General features: G+C 34.8%; 3 protein-coding genes and 1 pseudogene across 4 annotated transcripts; 2 read left to right on the top strand and 2 right to left on the bottom strand.

Moving 5' to 3' along the window:
• Positions 1–898: 898 nt before the first annotated feature.
• LOC147546238 (receptor-like protein kinase THESEUS 1 pseudogene) lies at positions 899–5,140 on the top strand (annotated as a pseudogene). The gene is made up of 2 exons (XR_015223782.1): positions 899–3,771; positions 4,272–5,140. The product of XR_015223782.1 is annotated as a receptor-like protein kinase THESEUS 1 pseudogene (transcript).
• LOC147546237 (uncharacterized) lies at positions 4,122–5,491 on the bottom strand. The gene is made up of 2 exons (XM_086636653.1): positions 5,352–5,491; positions 4,122–5,082 (listed from the first exon to the last, which is right to left on the bottom strand). The coding sequence occupies exons 1-2, from the start codon at positions 5,385–5,387 to the stop codon at positions 4,237–4,239; spliced, it is 882 nt and encodes a 293-aa protein (XP_086492779.1). The 5' UTR covers positions 5,388–5,491; the 3' UTR covers positions 4,122–4,236.
• A 4,891-nt stretch (positions 5,492–10,382) lies between these two features.
• On the top strand, positions 10,383–11,770 carry LOC147546236 (aquaporin TIP1-3-like). Its single transcript, XM_086637220.1, has 3 exons — positions 10,383–10,666; positions 10,759–11,009; positions 11,252–11,770. The coding sequence occupies exons 1-3, from the start codon at positions 10,534–10,536 to the stop codon at positions 11,624–11,626; spliced, it is 759 nt and encodes a 252-aa protein (XP_086493346.1). The 5' UTR covers positions 10,383–10,533; the 3' UTR covers positions 11,627–11,770.
• A 163-nt stretch (positions 11,771–11,933) lies between these two features.
• On the bottom strand, positions 11,934–13,808 carry LOC147546235 (F-box family protein). Its single transcript, XM_086637219.1, has 3 exons — positions 12,944–13,808; positions 12,647–12,826; positions 11,934–12,543 (listed from the first exon to the last, which is right to left on the bottom strand). Exons 1-3 carry the CDS (start codon positions 13,751–13,753, stop codon positions 12,133–12,135), a joined length of 1,401 nt encoding a protein of 466 aa, XP_086493345.1. The 5' UTR covers positions 13,754–13,808; the 3' UTR covers positions 11,934–12,132.
• Positions 13,809–15,011: the final 1,203 nt, after the last annotated feature.

Raw genomic sequence — 15,011 nt, 5'->3', positions numbered from 1 at the left:
CCTCTCCATCTCCGACGAAGGGGCTCCTCCCCTTCGTCGGAGCTCCTTCGCCGGAGACATTGAGAAGAAAGAGAGAGAAAGAGAAGGAAGAGAGAAGTTAGAGAGAAGTTAGAGAGAAGAGAGGGAGAAGAGAGAGAAAGAGAAGAGAAGATGGTGAAGTTACCGGCAACATCTGGTCGGCGATTTTTTTCGGCGACATTAAAGCAGTGGTTTAATTTTTTTCGTTTTCCACCGTCTTCCCCGAAAACTTTAATGCTTTTCCAAAACAGTGATTTTTTTTTTTCTTTTTTCTGTTGAGGGTATACAATGGGTACCTTAGTTTGCCAAGAAAATGAAATAAATATGACCGGATAATAAAGAAATGGTAGTCACATATATCTCTTCGTCCATTTTCCTTAAATGACCCACTTATGATGTGGTCAGACAACAAAATATCTAAGTTGAGGCATTTTTTTTTTTCTGGCGAGAGAGAGAGAGAGGTTTTTCTTTATATGGATCTAATTTGTTTCGTCACTAGCTCCTTATAGCTCGTCTAATAGTTGGTTTTATAAGAATTTATCAGTTTGTGGTCATCCGACCTCAATGGGAGAAGGTGATGAGGTGGCGTAATAGGTGATGTGGCATGAGTTGGCAGAGAGAGAAAACATGATGGAGGAGAGAGAGTGACGGTGTTATAACGGAAGGGGGCCATATGAGTATTTCTCGTAAAGTAGGGGGCAGGCGGGAAGCTGGTCACAAAGTAGGGGGCCATTAGGGAAATAACCCAAAAGAAAATGAGATTAGTAGTACTAAAGTGACGGTTAGGCCAGTTGCATTAGGGAAAAGGCAAACTGACTTGACCTTAATTGCCGCGAAATTTTTGAAAAGACAAACAACCTCCCACCGTCTTTTTAGGCTTAAACTCATTAGATTAATACATCTTGGAAACAGTAGAAGCAACCTCCACCACCACCACTCCCAAACCCCTTTGCTTTTTCAGTCATCCTCTCTCTCTCTCTCTCTAAAAACAACATCATTAACTTCTCTCTCTTTTTGACCCACTTTTCCCATCTTCATCTCTTTCTTTTCTTACTTCTTAAGCAGCACTCACAGTTCAGGTATTCCCTTCTTCTTCTCTCTCATAGAAATGTTGTTAATTTTGTGAATGAAGAAATGGGTATTACAAATTTTGGTTTATTAGTGTAAATCAAGGAATGGGTAGTTGAGATTCTAGGGTTATGATTATTGATTCACTAATGGGTCGTTTCAATTTCTTCCTTTTTATCTATCTTTCATGCTTCTTCTTCTTCTGGGTTCCATCAGTCTTCCCTGCTTTTGTTCCTCTTGATAATCTTTTGTTCAATTGTGGAGGAAGTGAAAGTTTAAATCTTGAAGATGGTAGAACATTTGAACCAGATTTAAGTAACCCTAATCTGAGTTTATCACCAAATTCTGAAATTATTGTTTCTGAAACTGGAAATTTTAGTTCTTTAAGTCTGTATAAAACCTCTAGGGTTTTCAAAGATACATCAATTTACACCATTAAAACCAAACAGACTGGTTTACATTGGTTAAGGTTATATTTCTCACCTGTTAATAATCCCCATTATGACTTGAAATCCTCTTCTTTCTCTGTCATGGCTAATGGAATTACTCTCTTACATGATTTTTCATTCGAAAAATCAACCAAGAATCAAACTCATCTTGTCAAGGAATATGTTATCAATGTGGGTAGTTCGAGCTCGAATTCACTGATTTTGACACTTTTTCCGTCTAAAATTTCGGTAGCTTTCATCAATGGGATAGAAGTTATATCTATGCCGGATAAACAATTTCCTTCTTCTGTTGTTCCTGTTCCATTTGGACCTGAAATTGAGATCTCAAATCAAATGGGTTTCGAGACAGTTTATCGGATTAACATGGGAGGACCTCTTCTGACAACAAACAGTGATACATTATGGAGAACTTGGGTATCTGATCAACCATTCCTAGTTAATTCTGCTTCTGCTCGAAATATTTCCGCAAACCCTAGTTTGATTAAGTACTCAGATGGAATATCGGTTGAAATAGCGCCGAATTCGGTTTATTCAACAGCTCAAGAAATGGCAGATGCTAATGTAGGAGATCAGAGGTTTAACATCTCATGGGTATTTGAAGTTGATCATAGTTTTACCTACTTCATTAGACTTCATTTCTGTGATATTGTTAGTCAAGCTCTAAACAATTTGATTTTTAGTGTTTATATCAACAACCAATCTGCTTTAGATCCGTTCGATATATCTGCTAAAACAAATGAACTGTCTTCTGCTTATTACGTCGACTTTTTAACTAATGTTTCGACACACATGGATAGGATATTGGTTCAAGTTGGACCTCCTAATTTGAGGAATGTTCCATCTAATGCCATCCTTAATGGGTTAGAAATCATGAAAATTAGCAACGATAAGAACAGTTTAGATGGAGACTTGTTTGTAGATGATTATACTCGTCCGAATGCTCATAAAAAGAATAAGATGGTGGTGGTGCTAGTTATTGTGTTTTCTCTTATTGGATCAGCTCTTTTAATGCTCATTCTAGCTGTTTTCTATTTGTATAGTCCTAGTTCAAAGAAACAAAAGCATCAAGACTCGATTTGGTTACCGCTTCCAACTCACGTGGGTGTTTCACAAAGCAAGGTTTCGATTGGAAGTTACTCGTCAACAACTCCTTCTCTTGGTTTAGGTCGGGTTCTTGGAATTTCAGAGATACGTGAAGCTACAAAAAACTTCGATGAAAATCTAGTTCTTGGAGTAGGTGGATTTGGAAAAGTTTATCGAGGAGATTTAGAAAATGGGATTGTAGTTGCCATAAAACGTGGAAACCCACGGTCTCAACAAGGACTTGTTGAGTTTAGGACGGAAATCGGGATGCTATCGAAGCTTCGGCATAGAAACCTAGTTTCTCTTATAGGATATTGTGAAGAACTCAATGAGATGATTCTTGTTTATGAATTCATGGGTGAAGGACCTCTTCGGAAACACTTATACGGCTCAAATCTTCCGCCACTTTCATGGAAACAAAGACTTGAAATATGTATCGGAGCTGCAAAAGGTTTACACTACCTTCACACCGGTGCATCAGAGAGTATTATACATCGAGATGTCAAAACAACGAATATCCTTCTTGATGAGAACTTCACGGCAAAGGTTGCAGATTTCGGACTATCAAAGTTAGGCCCGACTTTGGATCAAACCCATGTAAGTACTGCTGTAAAAGGAAGCTTCGGATATCTTGACCCGGAATATTTTCGTAGGCAGCAACTCACAGACAAGTCTGATGTGTATTCTTTCGGGGTGGTTTTAATGGAGGTCTTGTGTGCTAGACCAGCCATTAATCCTTCTCTCCCAAGAGAACAAGTGAATATAGCAGAATGGGCAATGAATTGGCAAAGAAAAGGTCAACTAGAGAAGATAATTGATCCCCATCTTATTGGATTTGTAAATCTTGATTCTCTTCGAAAGTTCGGTGAAACGGCAGAGAAATGTTTGGCTGAACATGGTATTGAAAGACCAACAATGGGAGATATCTTATGGAACTTAGAATATGCTCTTCAACTTCAAGAAGCTTCAGCATTATCAGTTTTAGATGATAATAGTCAAAACCAAATCCCTGATTTACCAGATTGGATTCCTCGAATGGAATTGATCGATCACGATAGTGAAGAAATTGTTAGTGCACTTGGATCAGATGCAATCACAACAAGTGCAGTTTTCTCTCAAATTATGAATCCAACAGCAAGATAGTTCCTCTTCGGTAATCTTCGATACGTTACTTAAAGGTGGTTTTTGTTTCTATTCTCACTGTCTGAATCTGACTCACCTGAGTCGACCTGAGTCGTCGACTCTGAGTCGGTTGACTCAAATGGACCTAAAATTAACCCAATCAGCTATTCTGATGAATCAAACATCACAAGTCATACAAAAACAAACATTCTGAAACCCGAATCTAGGCAGATTTCAAATCTGACACTACCTTTGTTTAGATTTAACACCATTACGAGAAATTGAATTTTTGACCGGATCAAGCTAAATTGAGTTCTATGTTTGTTGTTCCCTGAGTTTAATTTCTCAATGTATAAAAGAACAAAAAATGTTCGAATAAGATAAAACTGAATCAGTAACAAGTATAAGAACTACTGCTTTATTTAACAGCAAAAACAGAATCTTTAATGTCATTTACACCAATTCTTTACACAACCCAGAGAAAACTTTCATGATCTTAAAGAAATCTTTGCCGCTTCATCGACCGAACAGAATTATCGACAAAACCCATACTCATACCACTCGAAAAGTTCAACATGGGTGTGGAATATATCATAGAATTATGATCAGAGTAAGGAAAAAGCGAAGAATTTTGAACAGGCGAAGCTCCAGTAATCGACAATGAAGGAAGTTGAAGAGGTCTAAGAGGTGGAGGATTTCGCCATTGAGGTAATGGACCAGCAAGTAATAATGTCTGAAGAAGAGGTCCAGCTTCCTTAACAGATTCTAATAGTTTTCCTTTCTCAGGAAGAATTTTACCCTTTATCAGATTTTCAATTCTCATTGATCCTTGATCGTTACATATCGAAGAATAATCGTTACGGGCATGAACGAATTGTTGTTCGTAAGAAACTCTAACATTATTAGACTCACCCATGTTGATATTTGAAAATTCGGGTGATGAAACTGCGTAAAATGATTCGATTGGTGGTGAAGTACTATTTGAGTATTGTTGATGATTATAATTAGTTTCAGAAAAACTATCTGCAGATTCTGTAATACTTGAATTTCCTCTAATGGAGTTTATAGGAGGAGGAGGAGGAGGAAGAGGAAGAGATTTAGGTTGAAAAGTTGAAAGAAGAGGAGGGAAAACATCAGTTGGACTAGAAGGAAGAAACTTATTTAGTAATGTCTGAAGTTGATCTTTTGCTTCATCTCTTTCTCTACTTGTTTCTTTCAAAAGTTGTACTAATTGGTTTATGATTTCTTCATTTCTTTTCTTATCTTCTCTTGCTTCTGTTAATGATGATTCAAGTTCTGTTGTATAAATAAGTAATTCTTTGAATTGATCTGTATTATTATTCTGTAATCACAATGACAAAAAAAAATTAGAAATAGGATTTGGGTTTATTGTTTGAAAATGGTAGAAATCTACCAAAAAAATTGAATGAAAAATGATTGAGAACAAGAAAAAACAGACAGACTACAGACAGAAATCATTGCAAGTGGCCTGCAATGATTCAAGTTTCAGTGAATTAAAATCATCGAAAACATGAATCACAACAACAGGACAGATAAGATTTCTGCCAAGACCCTGAATGAGAAAATGAATTAAGATGAAAGGAAACTGACCTCTTGGTAATTCCAAACTGAACTAAGTTCTTCCATTTCTCTTTCTTTCTCTTAACTTCTTGAAAACTCTTTATCTCTCTCTAAAAGACTAAAAATAAGACCTTTTTGAGGAAGAGAGACCAACAAAATCTAGCAGGATTAATGATATAATCACAGAATTGGGATTATATATATATTTACTTAAGGAAGACAGGAAAGAAGGGGGAGGTGGAAGTGGGTCCTCTTCTCAAAATTCAAAGTCATCAAAAAAAGTATATAAATGAAAAATAAGGAATTAAACTTAAAACCTTCTTTTTATATATTTATTTCCTTCTCTCTCTCTAGCCTCTATTTCTCTCTCTAGGTTTTTCTCTGTCTAGGTCTGATGCTCTACTAGTCGTTAATCCAGTTTTATTTCCTTCATTCGAGAAAACGGCTAATCCAAAGATAAGTTGTGGACCTTTTTTTTTCAAGTTAAAATTACTATTTTATTTATTTTTACGCGGTTTTGTTTAAAAATAAGTTACCTAAAATTGATTTCATTTTCCAATTTTAAAACACAAAATTTCCCCCCAAAATGATTAAATGACCGTAATACTATATATGGAGTTCAATATTTATCTTCTTACGATTCATATGGAAATAATCAAATAAAGAAAGTTTGAGTCAAGCAAATGAGATGAGTAGAAATGACGTCAGACGAATTGGATTCAGATAAGGAAGAACAATGTCTCTCCTTGTAGCTTTCTAGTATTCGTCTAAAATATATTTACCGTATATTTGATTATCTTTTATGAATTTCGTCATAGATTTCGAGAATATAGAAGAGAAAGGCGTAACAAATGTTACATCTTATTTGTTTTGTGATTAAGGTAAATAACTTAGATATTAAGCATGATCTTTATAATGTCAAGACTAATTTAGAGACCTCGATTGATTAATAATACAACAAAATTAAGAGTTTTTAAATGATTTTAACTATTAATCTACTATATTATCTTTAAAGTAATTATATTTTACTTACTTCGTCTTTCATTAAATATCATATAGTATTGGCCAAGACCTTGTTTTATTTTAATGATTATTGGTTTTGTTTTACTAAGAATACCAAGTATAAATTGGGACATTATGAACGCAAATTATATTATTTAATTTTCTTTATTCTCTGACAACCCGGTTTGGCATTTCTTTTGTTAGTGTCGTGTGTCATTGTATTTTCAGTCACGTTATTTTATTTTATTTTTTAAGCGTATGTAATTTTAAAAAATCTATCTAATTAAGATTATAATATTTAATTAGTTCATTGTCTTGAGGTTAGAAGCAGACAAAGCTGCGGTTTAGAGTAATCGTTTGCTATTTCTTGGTACATTGGATTTAGACGCTTCCTTTGTTAATTGAATTAAAAATTATTTTCGGCTAATCTCAACTCTTTTTGTTTTTAGTTATGTTGGTTCTTTTCTAAGTTTTATCTAATTGATATATTAATTTAGTTGCCGATTAAAAACAATGTATAAACATAGTGAGTATTTTGTGAACATATGTTGGGTTCGATCATTTTTGTGGGACGTGCAAATTGTTGTGTTTTAGTGCAATCTAGATATTGAGTTGACTTTATAGTAGTTCCAATAAGTTATTACTCTACAAATGTATAACCTCGAGCAAAATAGAGTTGCCAAGTTATTACTCTACAACCTTCGTCAAAAAAAAAAAAGTTATTACTCTACAAATGTATCACCTCTAGCAAAAATAGAGTTACCAAAAGAACAAGATTGTTAGTCAACAAAAAAAAAAAAAAATTGACTAAATTTTTTAGTGTTATCGTGATCTGAAAAGCAAATAATGAATGCATCTGCATATGTCTGTCACTACAAAAAGTCCATCGGTTTTAAGTTCAAAAAAAGTTTAAGGTACAATCTTCCCAAAAAATAGGTTTTTTGTCTTTTTCGTTTTGGAAGAAACATTGTTGATAAATAACGTGTTATGTACGACACATAAAAAAAAAATGAAATAAAGTATGGAAAACATGAAATAAAGTATGAAACTTTAACAATAAATAACAGGTACTTTATGAAACAAAACAAAAATTTTTAAACCGAAAAATATTGTAACTTTGAAGTCTAGACATATTTTAACTAATTTGGACTAAATATCCATTATAATTATTATTTTGGCTTAAAATCCTACATTAATATTAAGGGGAACTAAATGTGTGTTTAGGGGTAGATTTTTGGACTAGGAACCCAAAAATTCCTACAAAAAACATGAAATTATCTTTTTTTGTGTAGCATATCTAGAATTAGAATTGTTGACACAAAAGTGTTGAAGTAAACTGGAATTTACTTCCAAAAAAAAACATCCAAAAAAAATTAACTGGAATCTGACTAAGCTGTTTAATTTTGGACTTTTTTTTTACCTCACACATCATTTTTGCTATGAAATTGTAATATACAAAGAGATTTTTTGAGATGTCCCTATCTTTTAGGTTTTAGGTGCACACATAACACTAGTTATATGAAGTCGAAAAAGTAGGATTGAAATTTATCTAAATGTTGGGCAATGACCTTAACTGCGAGAGAAAATCAATTGGAACGATGAGAAAATCAAAATAGTCGATGTTCAATTTTGACAAATTTCGATGTAACATGTTTAGACAATTCATTTGCGCACATAGCTACTAGTTTAGTAGGTAATGAGAAATGTAGGCGTAACCGTCGGCTTCTCTTACCTATCTAACGGTTTTATGGGTAAACACAACATAGTTAATGGATGATAGCTTAATAATGAAATAATATATGTAGAGGTATATCAATAGGTAATATATTATAGGGTAAAAACGTAATAGTTAAATAAAATATGGAGGTCTTTCAATAAGTAATATTTGCGAGGGGCTCAATGATAAGTCTACTACTTTTTCTAATATCGGTGAAAAAAAAATACAGTATTTAGAAATTGAAAAGCCTCTACTCCTCTAGTCAAGAACTACTCCCCAGTCCAGACTCTCATTCTCTGCTTCTTTTTTTCTCTCTCTCTAAAATGTTGAGAGGGTCCCTCCGTCTGCACATGGAGGGTGGCGACTACCATGTTCTCTTCTTTCCCCTATTGACACGTTTCTATGTTGTAATTTCTACCCTTTCACTTAGTCACGTGCGGCGGACGAGGTTGTTAGAATACAACACGTGTCATACAGACCGCGTTCTTAGGCACGTGAAAATATGCAACTATGCTGACTGGACTTGATTTTCCAATAAGCAGATAAACCCTTCATTCGACTCAAACGTCAACTGAAGAAGAACACTTCCCTCTTTTGTTCTTTTGGGGTAGGAAATAGAAACCCATTCGTGAAATCAATCCGCATTTCGATTGATGGCACACGGAATTGAGACTGGGTTCTACCTATCTGACCTGGTAGAATAAGCGGATTGGGTATCGGAAAAGCCTTCCAAGCTTCCGGCCTACAATATGCCCGACTCATAAGCTAGATGCCTCGACATTATCTAACAAAATTTCATATCGAACCCACTCCTTAATTTTTAGGCTTATGAATGTAAATGAAGCCATATATATACTACTTTCAATAAAAATGGATCGCCTGCCTACTTAAACCTATCTTGTACCGTAAACTAAAAAATTTTACTTGAAAATGAGCATGTTATCTCCGAACAAATATTTTTTCCGTTTGTCCTGTTGTCCGGATGTCTATGTAGGGATCAAATAGGCCAACAATATACTATTTTGTATCGCCTTAAACCTCATTCTTTAATGTCAAAAATCTCTACTATGTTAGAAAGTACAAAAATTGACTCAACTTTCTGAGCTTCTATCAACCCACACTCACACATAGTACATCATAGGTCTGTATGAAATAAATGTGTGTATAATGTCTACTTCAACAACAAATAGTAAGTTTGACCAACTACTGTTAAGTTGGTGACTGGTTTGGGTTGACTGTAAAAATCTAGTTGTAAAGCAAATGATAATGACTTAACTTATCTAGCTAGAGCTTTTATGCATTTATTAGTCATACTACTAGTTCATAAAAAAGTTCACTAACGTTGGAAAAAAGTTGATACCTAAATTGAGATAAGTGGGTTATGTGGCAACAAGAGAGAGGAACATCTCATTTGGATTCTTGATCCGATAGTTACTTTCCCTTTGGTACGGGTCACGTTGAAAAGGAATTTTCTTCCACTTCTTGACCAATAACCTTTATTAGTGCACCTACCCTTCACTAACTCTAATTGTTTGATAATGTTGTTCCTATAATCTTATATTTTTTCATGAAATTCTTCTTGCAATCACTTAAAAAATCTATTAACTTATACATATATCTGGATATTTTACTTTTCCAATGTATTTTCACCGAAATTGTAACACAATAATAAAAGTGAAAAACTAACGAGACATGCAACTCTAGATTAGTTGGAAAAATGCTAAAGGGCTCAAAAAGCGGGAATGAGAAACGGCCACAAAAGTCGGAGGCGACTATGCCATCTTTCGGACCATGGTCGGCTTCGAAGTCGTGCCACTTAGCAGGTTGGATTAGTTGTCACTACTCACATGAACTTCTGTCACAACTAACAACTTTTCTAAAGACAACTTAGGTTTGAATGTAAATTATCCAAAAGAAATTCCCCAATGTTCTCTATAAGCGCCCCCTTATTGTTAAATTTTACAGGACTACTAGTGAAAATGGGCGCTTCATGCAAAAGCACAAAGTGCCTACGGATCTTCCCTTCAGCCAAAACTTCCCTAGCTCATTGGGCTTCCACAAAGTTGAAAATTAACCTTAAGTGGTTTGGGGCCGGGTGGGTGTTACGAGAGAAAGACCCATTTTGATAAAGAACTTGCCAGGTCAGCACCCGAAAAGTGGGGCCAAAGAAGCGGATATGGAACCACGTAATTCATTCTGACCCCACTAGCCACCACGTCAAAGTCTAAGATCCGAAATTTTGATATTTAATATCCATTCACTGCCACACAGATGGCGGGTCCAGATTGACCCGGTTGCCCCACCATCTTGCGTACAACCGGACACGGACAAGTGGTTCAATCGTTGTAATATCTTTTACTGGTAAACCGACAGTACCCGATTTAGCTATAAATATCAAACTTTTGCATAAAACTACAAGTGATCAAACAAAAGAAAAAAAAATCTTGCATAGTGTAAAAACTAGAGGTTCCACAAAACACCAAAATATCAAAAATGCCAGTGACTAGGATTGCAATCGGGACACCGGGAGAGGCGAGTCATCCCGATGCTCTTAGAGCAGCACTTGCTGAATTCATTTCGATGATTATTTTCGTCTTTGCCGGTCAAGGTTCAGGCTTAGCTTTCAGTAAGAACTCAACTAACCAAAGATGGTCATTTTTGTACTAATTCATATTGAACCGGTATCTCTCACATTTTTGAGCTAATTGGCTTTTGTAGGTAAGCTAACTCATGATGGATCAGCAACACCATCTGGCCTAATTGCCGCTTCGTTAGCTCATGCTTTTGCACTTTTTGTGGCGGTTTCGGTTGGGGCAAACATTTCCGGAGGACATGTTAATCCTGCTGTAACATTTGGTGCTTTAGTTGGAGGTCATATTACGTTGTTGAGAGGAATTTTGTATTGGATTGCGCAGTTGCTTGGATCGGTTGTTGCTTGTTTACTTCTTAAGTTCTCCACCGGAGGATTGGTAAGAGATTCGCAATGTTAAGTTCATCAACAAGCATAAAATAAAACCCAACTTGGGAATCACGTAAACTTTTTAGCGTTCTTTCGTTTGATACTTCAAATTTATAAGCTGTGTATAATTCTCTAAAAAAGACTATTACTTTCGAAAGTATAATGTCTAGGACTTTGTCATTCACTGGCAATTGGTTTTGGATTGGATATCTCTACAAACTTCACTTTGTTTGACTTTGATTCGAATTGTAGGTACCAGGGGCATTCGCTCTTTCATCAGGTGTGACTGCGTGGAATGCTGTAATGTTCGAAATAGTGATGACATTTGGTTTAGTTTACACTGTCTATGCCACTGCCATTGACCCCAAAAAGGGAAATATAGGAATAATCGCACCAGTCGCCATCGGTTTGATTGTGGGTGCTAATATCTTAGTCGGTGGAGCCTTTGACGGAGCCTCCATGAACCCTGCTGTTTCTTTTGGGCCTGCAGTTGTAAGCTGGACATGGACTCATCACTGGATCTATTGGCTCGGACCATTCATCGGAGCAGCTCTTGCTGCTATTATCTACGGCAATATCTTCATCTGCGAAGACACTCATGAGCAACTTCCAACCACAGATTACTAGAAAATAGTCATGTTAAGATCAAAGAATAAGATAGGAAAATCATTTAGTACATGAAATACTAGTTTTCCTAGCTAGTTTCTCTTCTTATGCTGCTTGATTATTTTGAGAGAATAAGTTTCAATCAGAATTAGTTCTTTTATGTGATTTTGGTTTTTGTTTTTCTTCTTATAAGTTTCTTCAATTCCTTCCAAGGTCGGTGAGTCGGTGCGAGTGTTTGGGTTGGGGACCAAAGTAGCCCACTTGAGGCTGATGCACCCTGTTTGTTGTCGGCCTAGGCCGGCCGTTCTTCTTGGGTAAAACTCCAAAATTTTCCGTAATATTATCAGGTTTCATTCAAAGACATTGAAAATAACTAGACAAAGAGAAGATCTAAATGATTTAAGTCTCAAATTAGCTCATTCATTTTAAGTCAAAAGATGATTATAGAAATGAAAACATCGATCCCATTGATAAATGGGTCATAGACGACCCTATTCGCTATAGTTGTACTTATTACATATAAGAACTTAATTGATGGCACTTGAATGTACAGGAAGGGGTAAAACAAGATTCTGATTTTCTTGTCTGAACTCGTAAACGTAACCAGAATTTTCGTCTCCGATAATTCTTGGACGATTTTGAGGTCCAACTTCTTGTACCATTCTCTGTTGGTTCTGAGTAATCTTAACCAACCTTCGAATACCATTTTCTTCCGATACTGAGAAGATTTTTGTCCATCCTAGCTTTCCCCAGAGTATTTGCTTTAGTAGACGGTTAATGAGAAGAATTTCCTCTCGCTTCGTAAAACCTTCTAAGACAACTAGTTTCAGTTTTTTCTGTTTCTGAGCTGAAATTGCTTCCATTCCTTCTTCCTTTTCTTCTACATCGTCGCTCCACCAAGTCGACTCGTACTGAACTCTATGGTAAGTAGGATCAATCTACCCCCATTTCAATCACATAAACAAAAAACACCAATATAGTTAGTTTGTTAGCTATAGTATAAGGGAAACAAAACTAATAAAATGAGATCAAGATTCTTACTTTGATAAAAATCTTCTCCACATTGGGAGACATTTTCAAGAAGGATATGAAGGCTTCCATTTTGTACTTGGTATTCAATGGAGTATCGAGCCATCTGACTTCCTTCAATTCAGTAAACCGGGTCTGTCTGGGGTCGTAAGAGTGATCTTCAACTTCTCCCAGCCACCACATTAGGTTTATCTGCATTCCAATGACAACTATCAAAAGTTTTCTATATATATATATATATACATATATATATATATATATAGCTAAAACAGAAGCTCAAGAAACATTTTTCCACAATGAAAACTTTACCTCAAATAACCAGCCGCACAAAGTAATAGTCTTGACAATCCATAGAGAACTACGAAGATCCATACACGTCCTGTTGAGTAATATATATTCCATCACAGACACACCACTAGTAACATCAAGGACAACATCAGTCCCGCCTGGTTTCATCCGAATATTCGGTAGAAGTCCACGATAATGAAATCTTGTCACTAGATTTGAACTTATATAAATATGGCGAATGTTTGGACAATCAAATACTTTCAAACTCCTAAGATATTGATCCACAATGACGTTTATACCCATGATAGCATTACATTTAACGACCGTTAACTCTTCGAGACGATATAATCTTTCTACCATAGTTCGAACTATTGCTTGAACGAATCTATTAGCTGATTTCAGGTAAAGATTCTTAACGGAGTAAATTATATTTGTTGACGATATATCTCTCCGACAAAGCAAAATTCCCCAATAATCGTAATAACAAATTGGAGACCGATGCATGCGAGGAAGTAATAATTGGTTTTCAGGAGGAAAGAAATCCATTTTTAGCTTCATTTCTCCATTAATGGAAGCTAAAACAAAAATGCCATAGTCAAACTCGAACCGAATAATCTTATAATTTTGTAGGTGTTGATCAATAAAAGATTCAAAGTTTTGTAAGATTGTCAAACTTTGATCTCCAGCCATTTTGTCTTGAGGACGAACTCTGTTTTCTTCGTCCGCATTAAATATGTTCTTTATTGAATGTGTCTCCCATAAACTTTTCCATCTCATTGAAAGAATTATAGTTTGAAATGCACATTTGAAGGGAAGAAGTGAGAGAATCATGTTGAGGAGATCATCATTTAAACTACTAATATAGTCTTGATCTTCATTTATGATCAGTAACCTAATTGAAAAATAAATGGAAGTGAGGAGAGTAAACATCCGTTATTAAAAAGAGTTACAGTCATATCACTAACTTAGAAAAGCACAGAGTTAAAAAATCATAAATATCTACTTTTAACGAGTAAATACTCGTTAAAAGTATACAACATTTATGATTTTTTGACTTGGCGAATATTCCAACAAGGATAATATTCAACTTATATAATTGAGTGAAGTTTTTTATTTTTTTTTATGAGAATGAGTGAAGTTATTTATTCCTTTTTATTTTTAATTTAAGGTTTATCTAAAAGGTGCTCAATGCTATATATGAAATTCTAAATTTTCTCTATTTTTAACTAATAAATTTGAAAATGAATATAGTAAGTAAGGAAAGTTGAACTTTTACACTTTTAATTGTGAATTCTTTATACTCTTAACTGACTAAAAAATTCAATTTTTCTTTTCTTACTCATTGAACCCACTTGTCTACGAGTTCAAAATGAAAATAAAATTTACTTTAGCATGTATCCAGAAATCACACTTTATTCTTTTGTGAACGAGTCTTTTTACTATGTCATCTCAAGGACACATGATAAGTCATAAATTATTTGATTTAATTTTAAAAAATTCACTCACTATGGGTTGATCTAAAATTTCTATAAAAAAAGGTTACGTCTTAACATGTATCTTAAAGATACATGATAGAAAAAACCCTTTTCCGAATAGAATTTTCTTAATTATAATGTGTCTCAATGGCAAATGTTAAGACGTATCTTTTTTTTTCTTTTGTAAGTTAGAAATTTTATGATCATTACAATGAGTATAAATTGAACTTTCAATTGTTTAAAATGTTGGCCCAAGACCTAAAAATAATCTAATGGGATTGTCATTAGTTAGTGGCAAAACTAAACTTCCCATAACTAAACTTACCGTGCATTATTAGGGCGAATGTTATTAATCCCTTGGTTATGTTGCCCATTGAGTCTTCTTTGTTGCTGATTCCTTACCATGATGGTGATCTACATACAACAAAAGTAAAATAAACATTTATACCTTTTATCTAAATAGAAAAATCAAAAAGAAATAGTAATGCGAAATAAAAAAGAACAAGATATTTTGCAAAAATGACTGCCTAAAACAGGGTAGGAAAAAAGAAAATTCCTTACAGATCCATGGAAAACTAAATTCCTCAGAAAAACCAATTTCGTGGATTTGTAAA

Source organism: Eschscholzia californica, unplaced genomic scaffold (genome assembly GCF_041429995.1).
Source record: "Eschscholzia californica isolate CP2 unplaced genomic scaffold, dmEscCali1.0.p SCAF_4, whole genome shotgun sequence".
In the NCBI taxonomy this organism is placed as follows: Eukaryota; Viridiplantae; Streptophyta; class Magnoliopsida; order Ranunculales; family Papaveraceae; genus Eschscholzia; species Eschscholzia californica.
The sequence above is the reverse complement of the archived record's forward strand: the minus strand, read 5'-3'. Positions and strand labels throughout refer to the sequence as shown.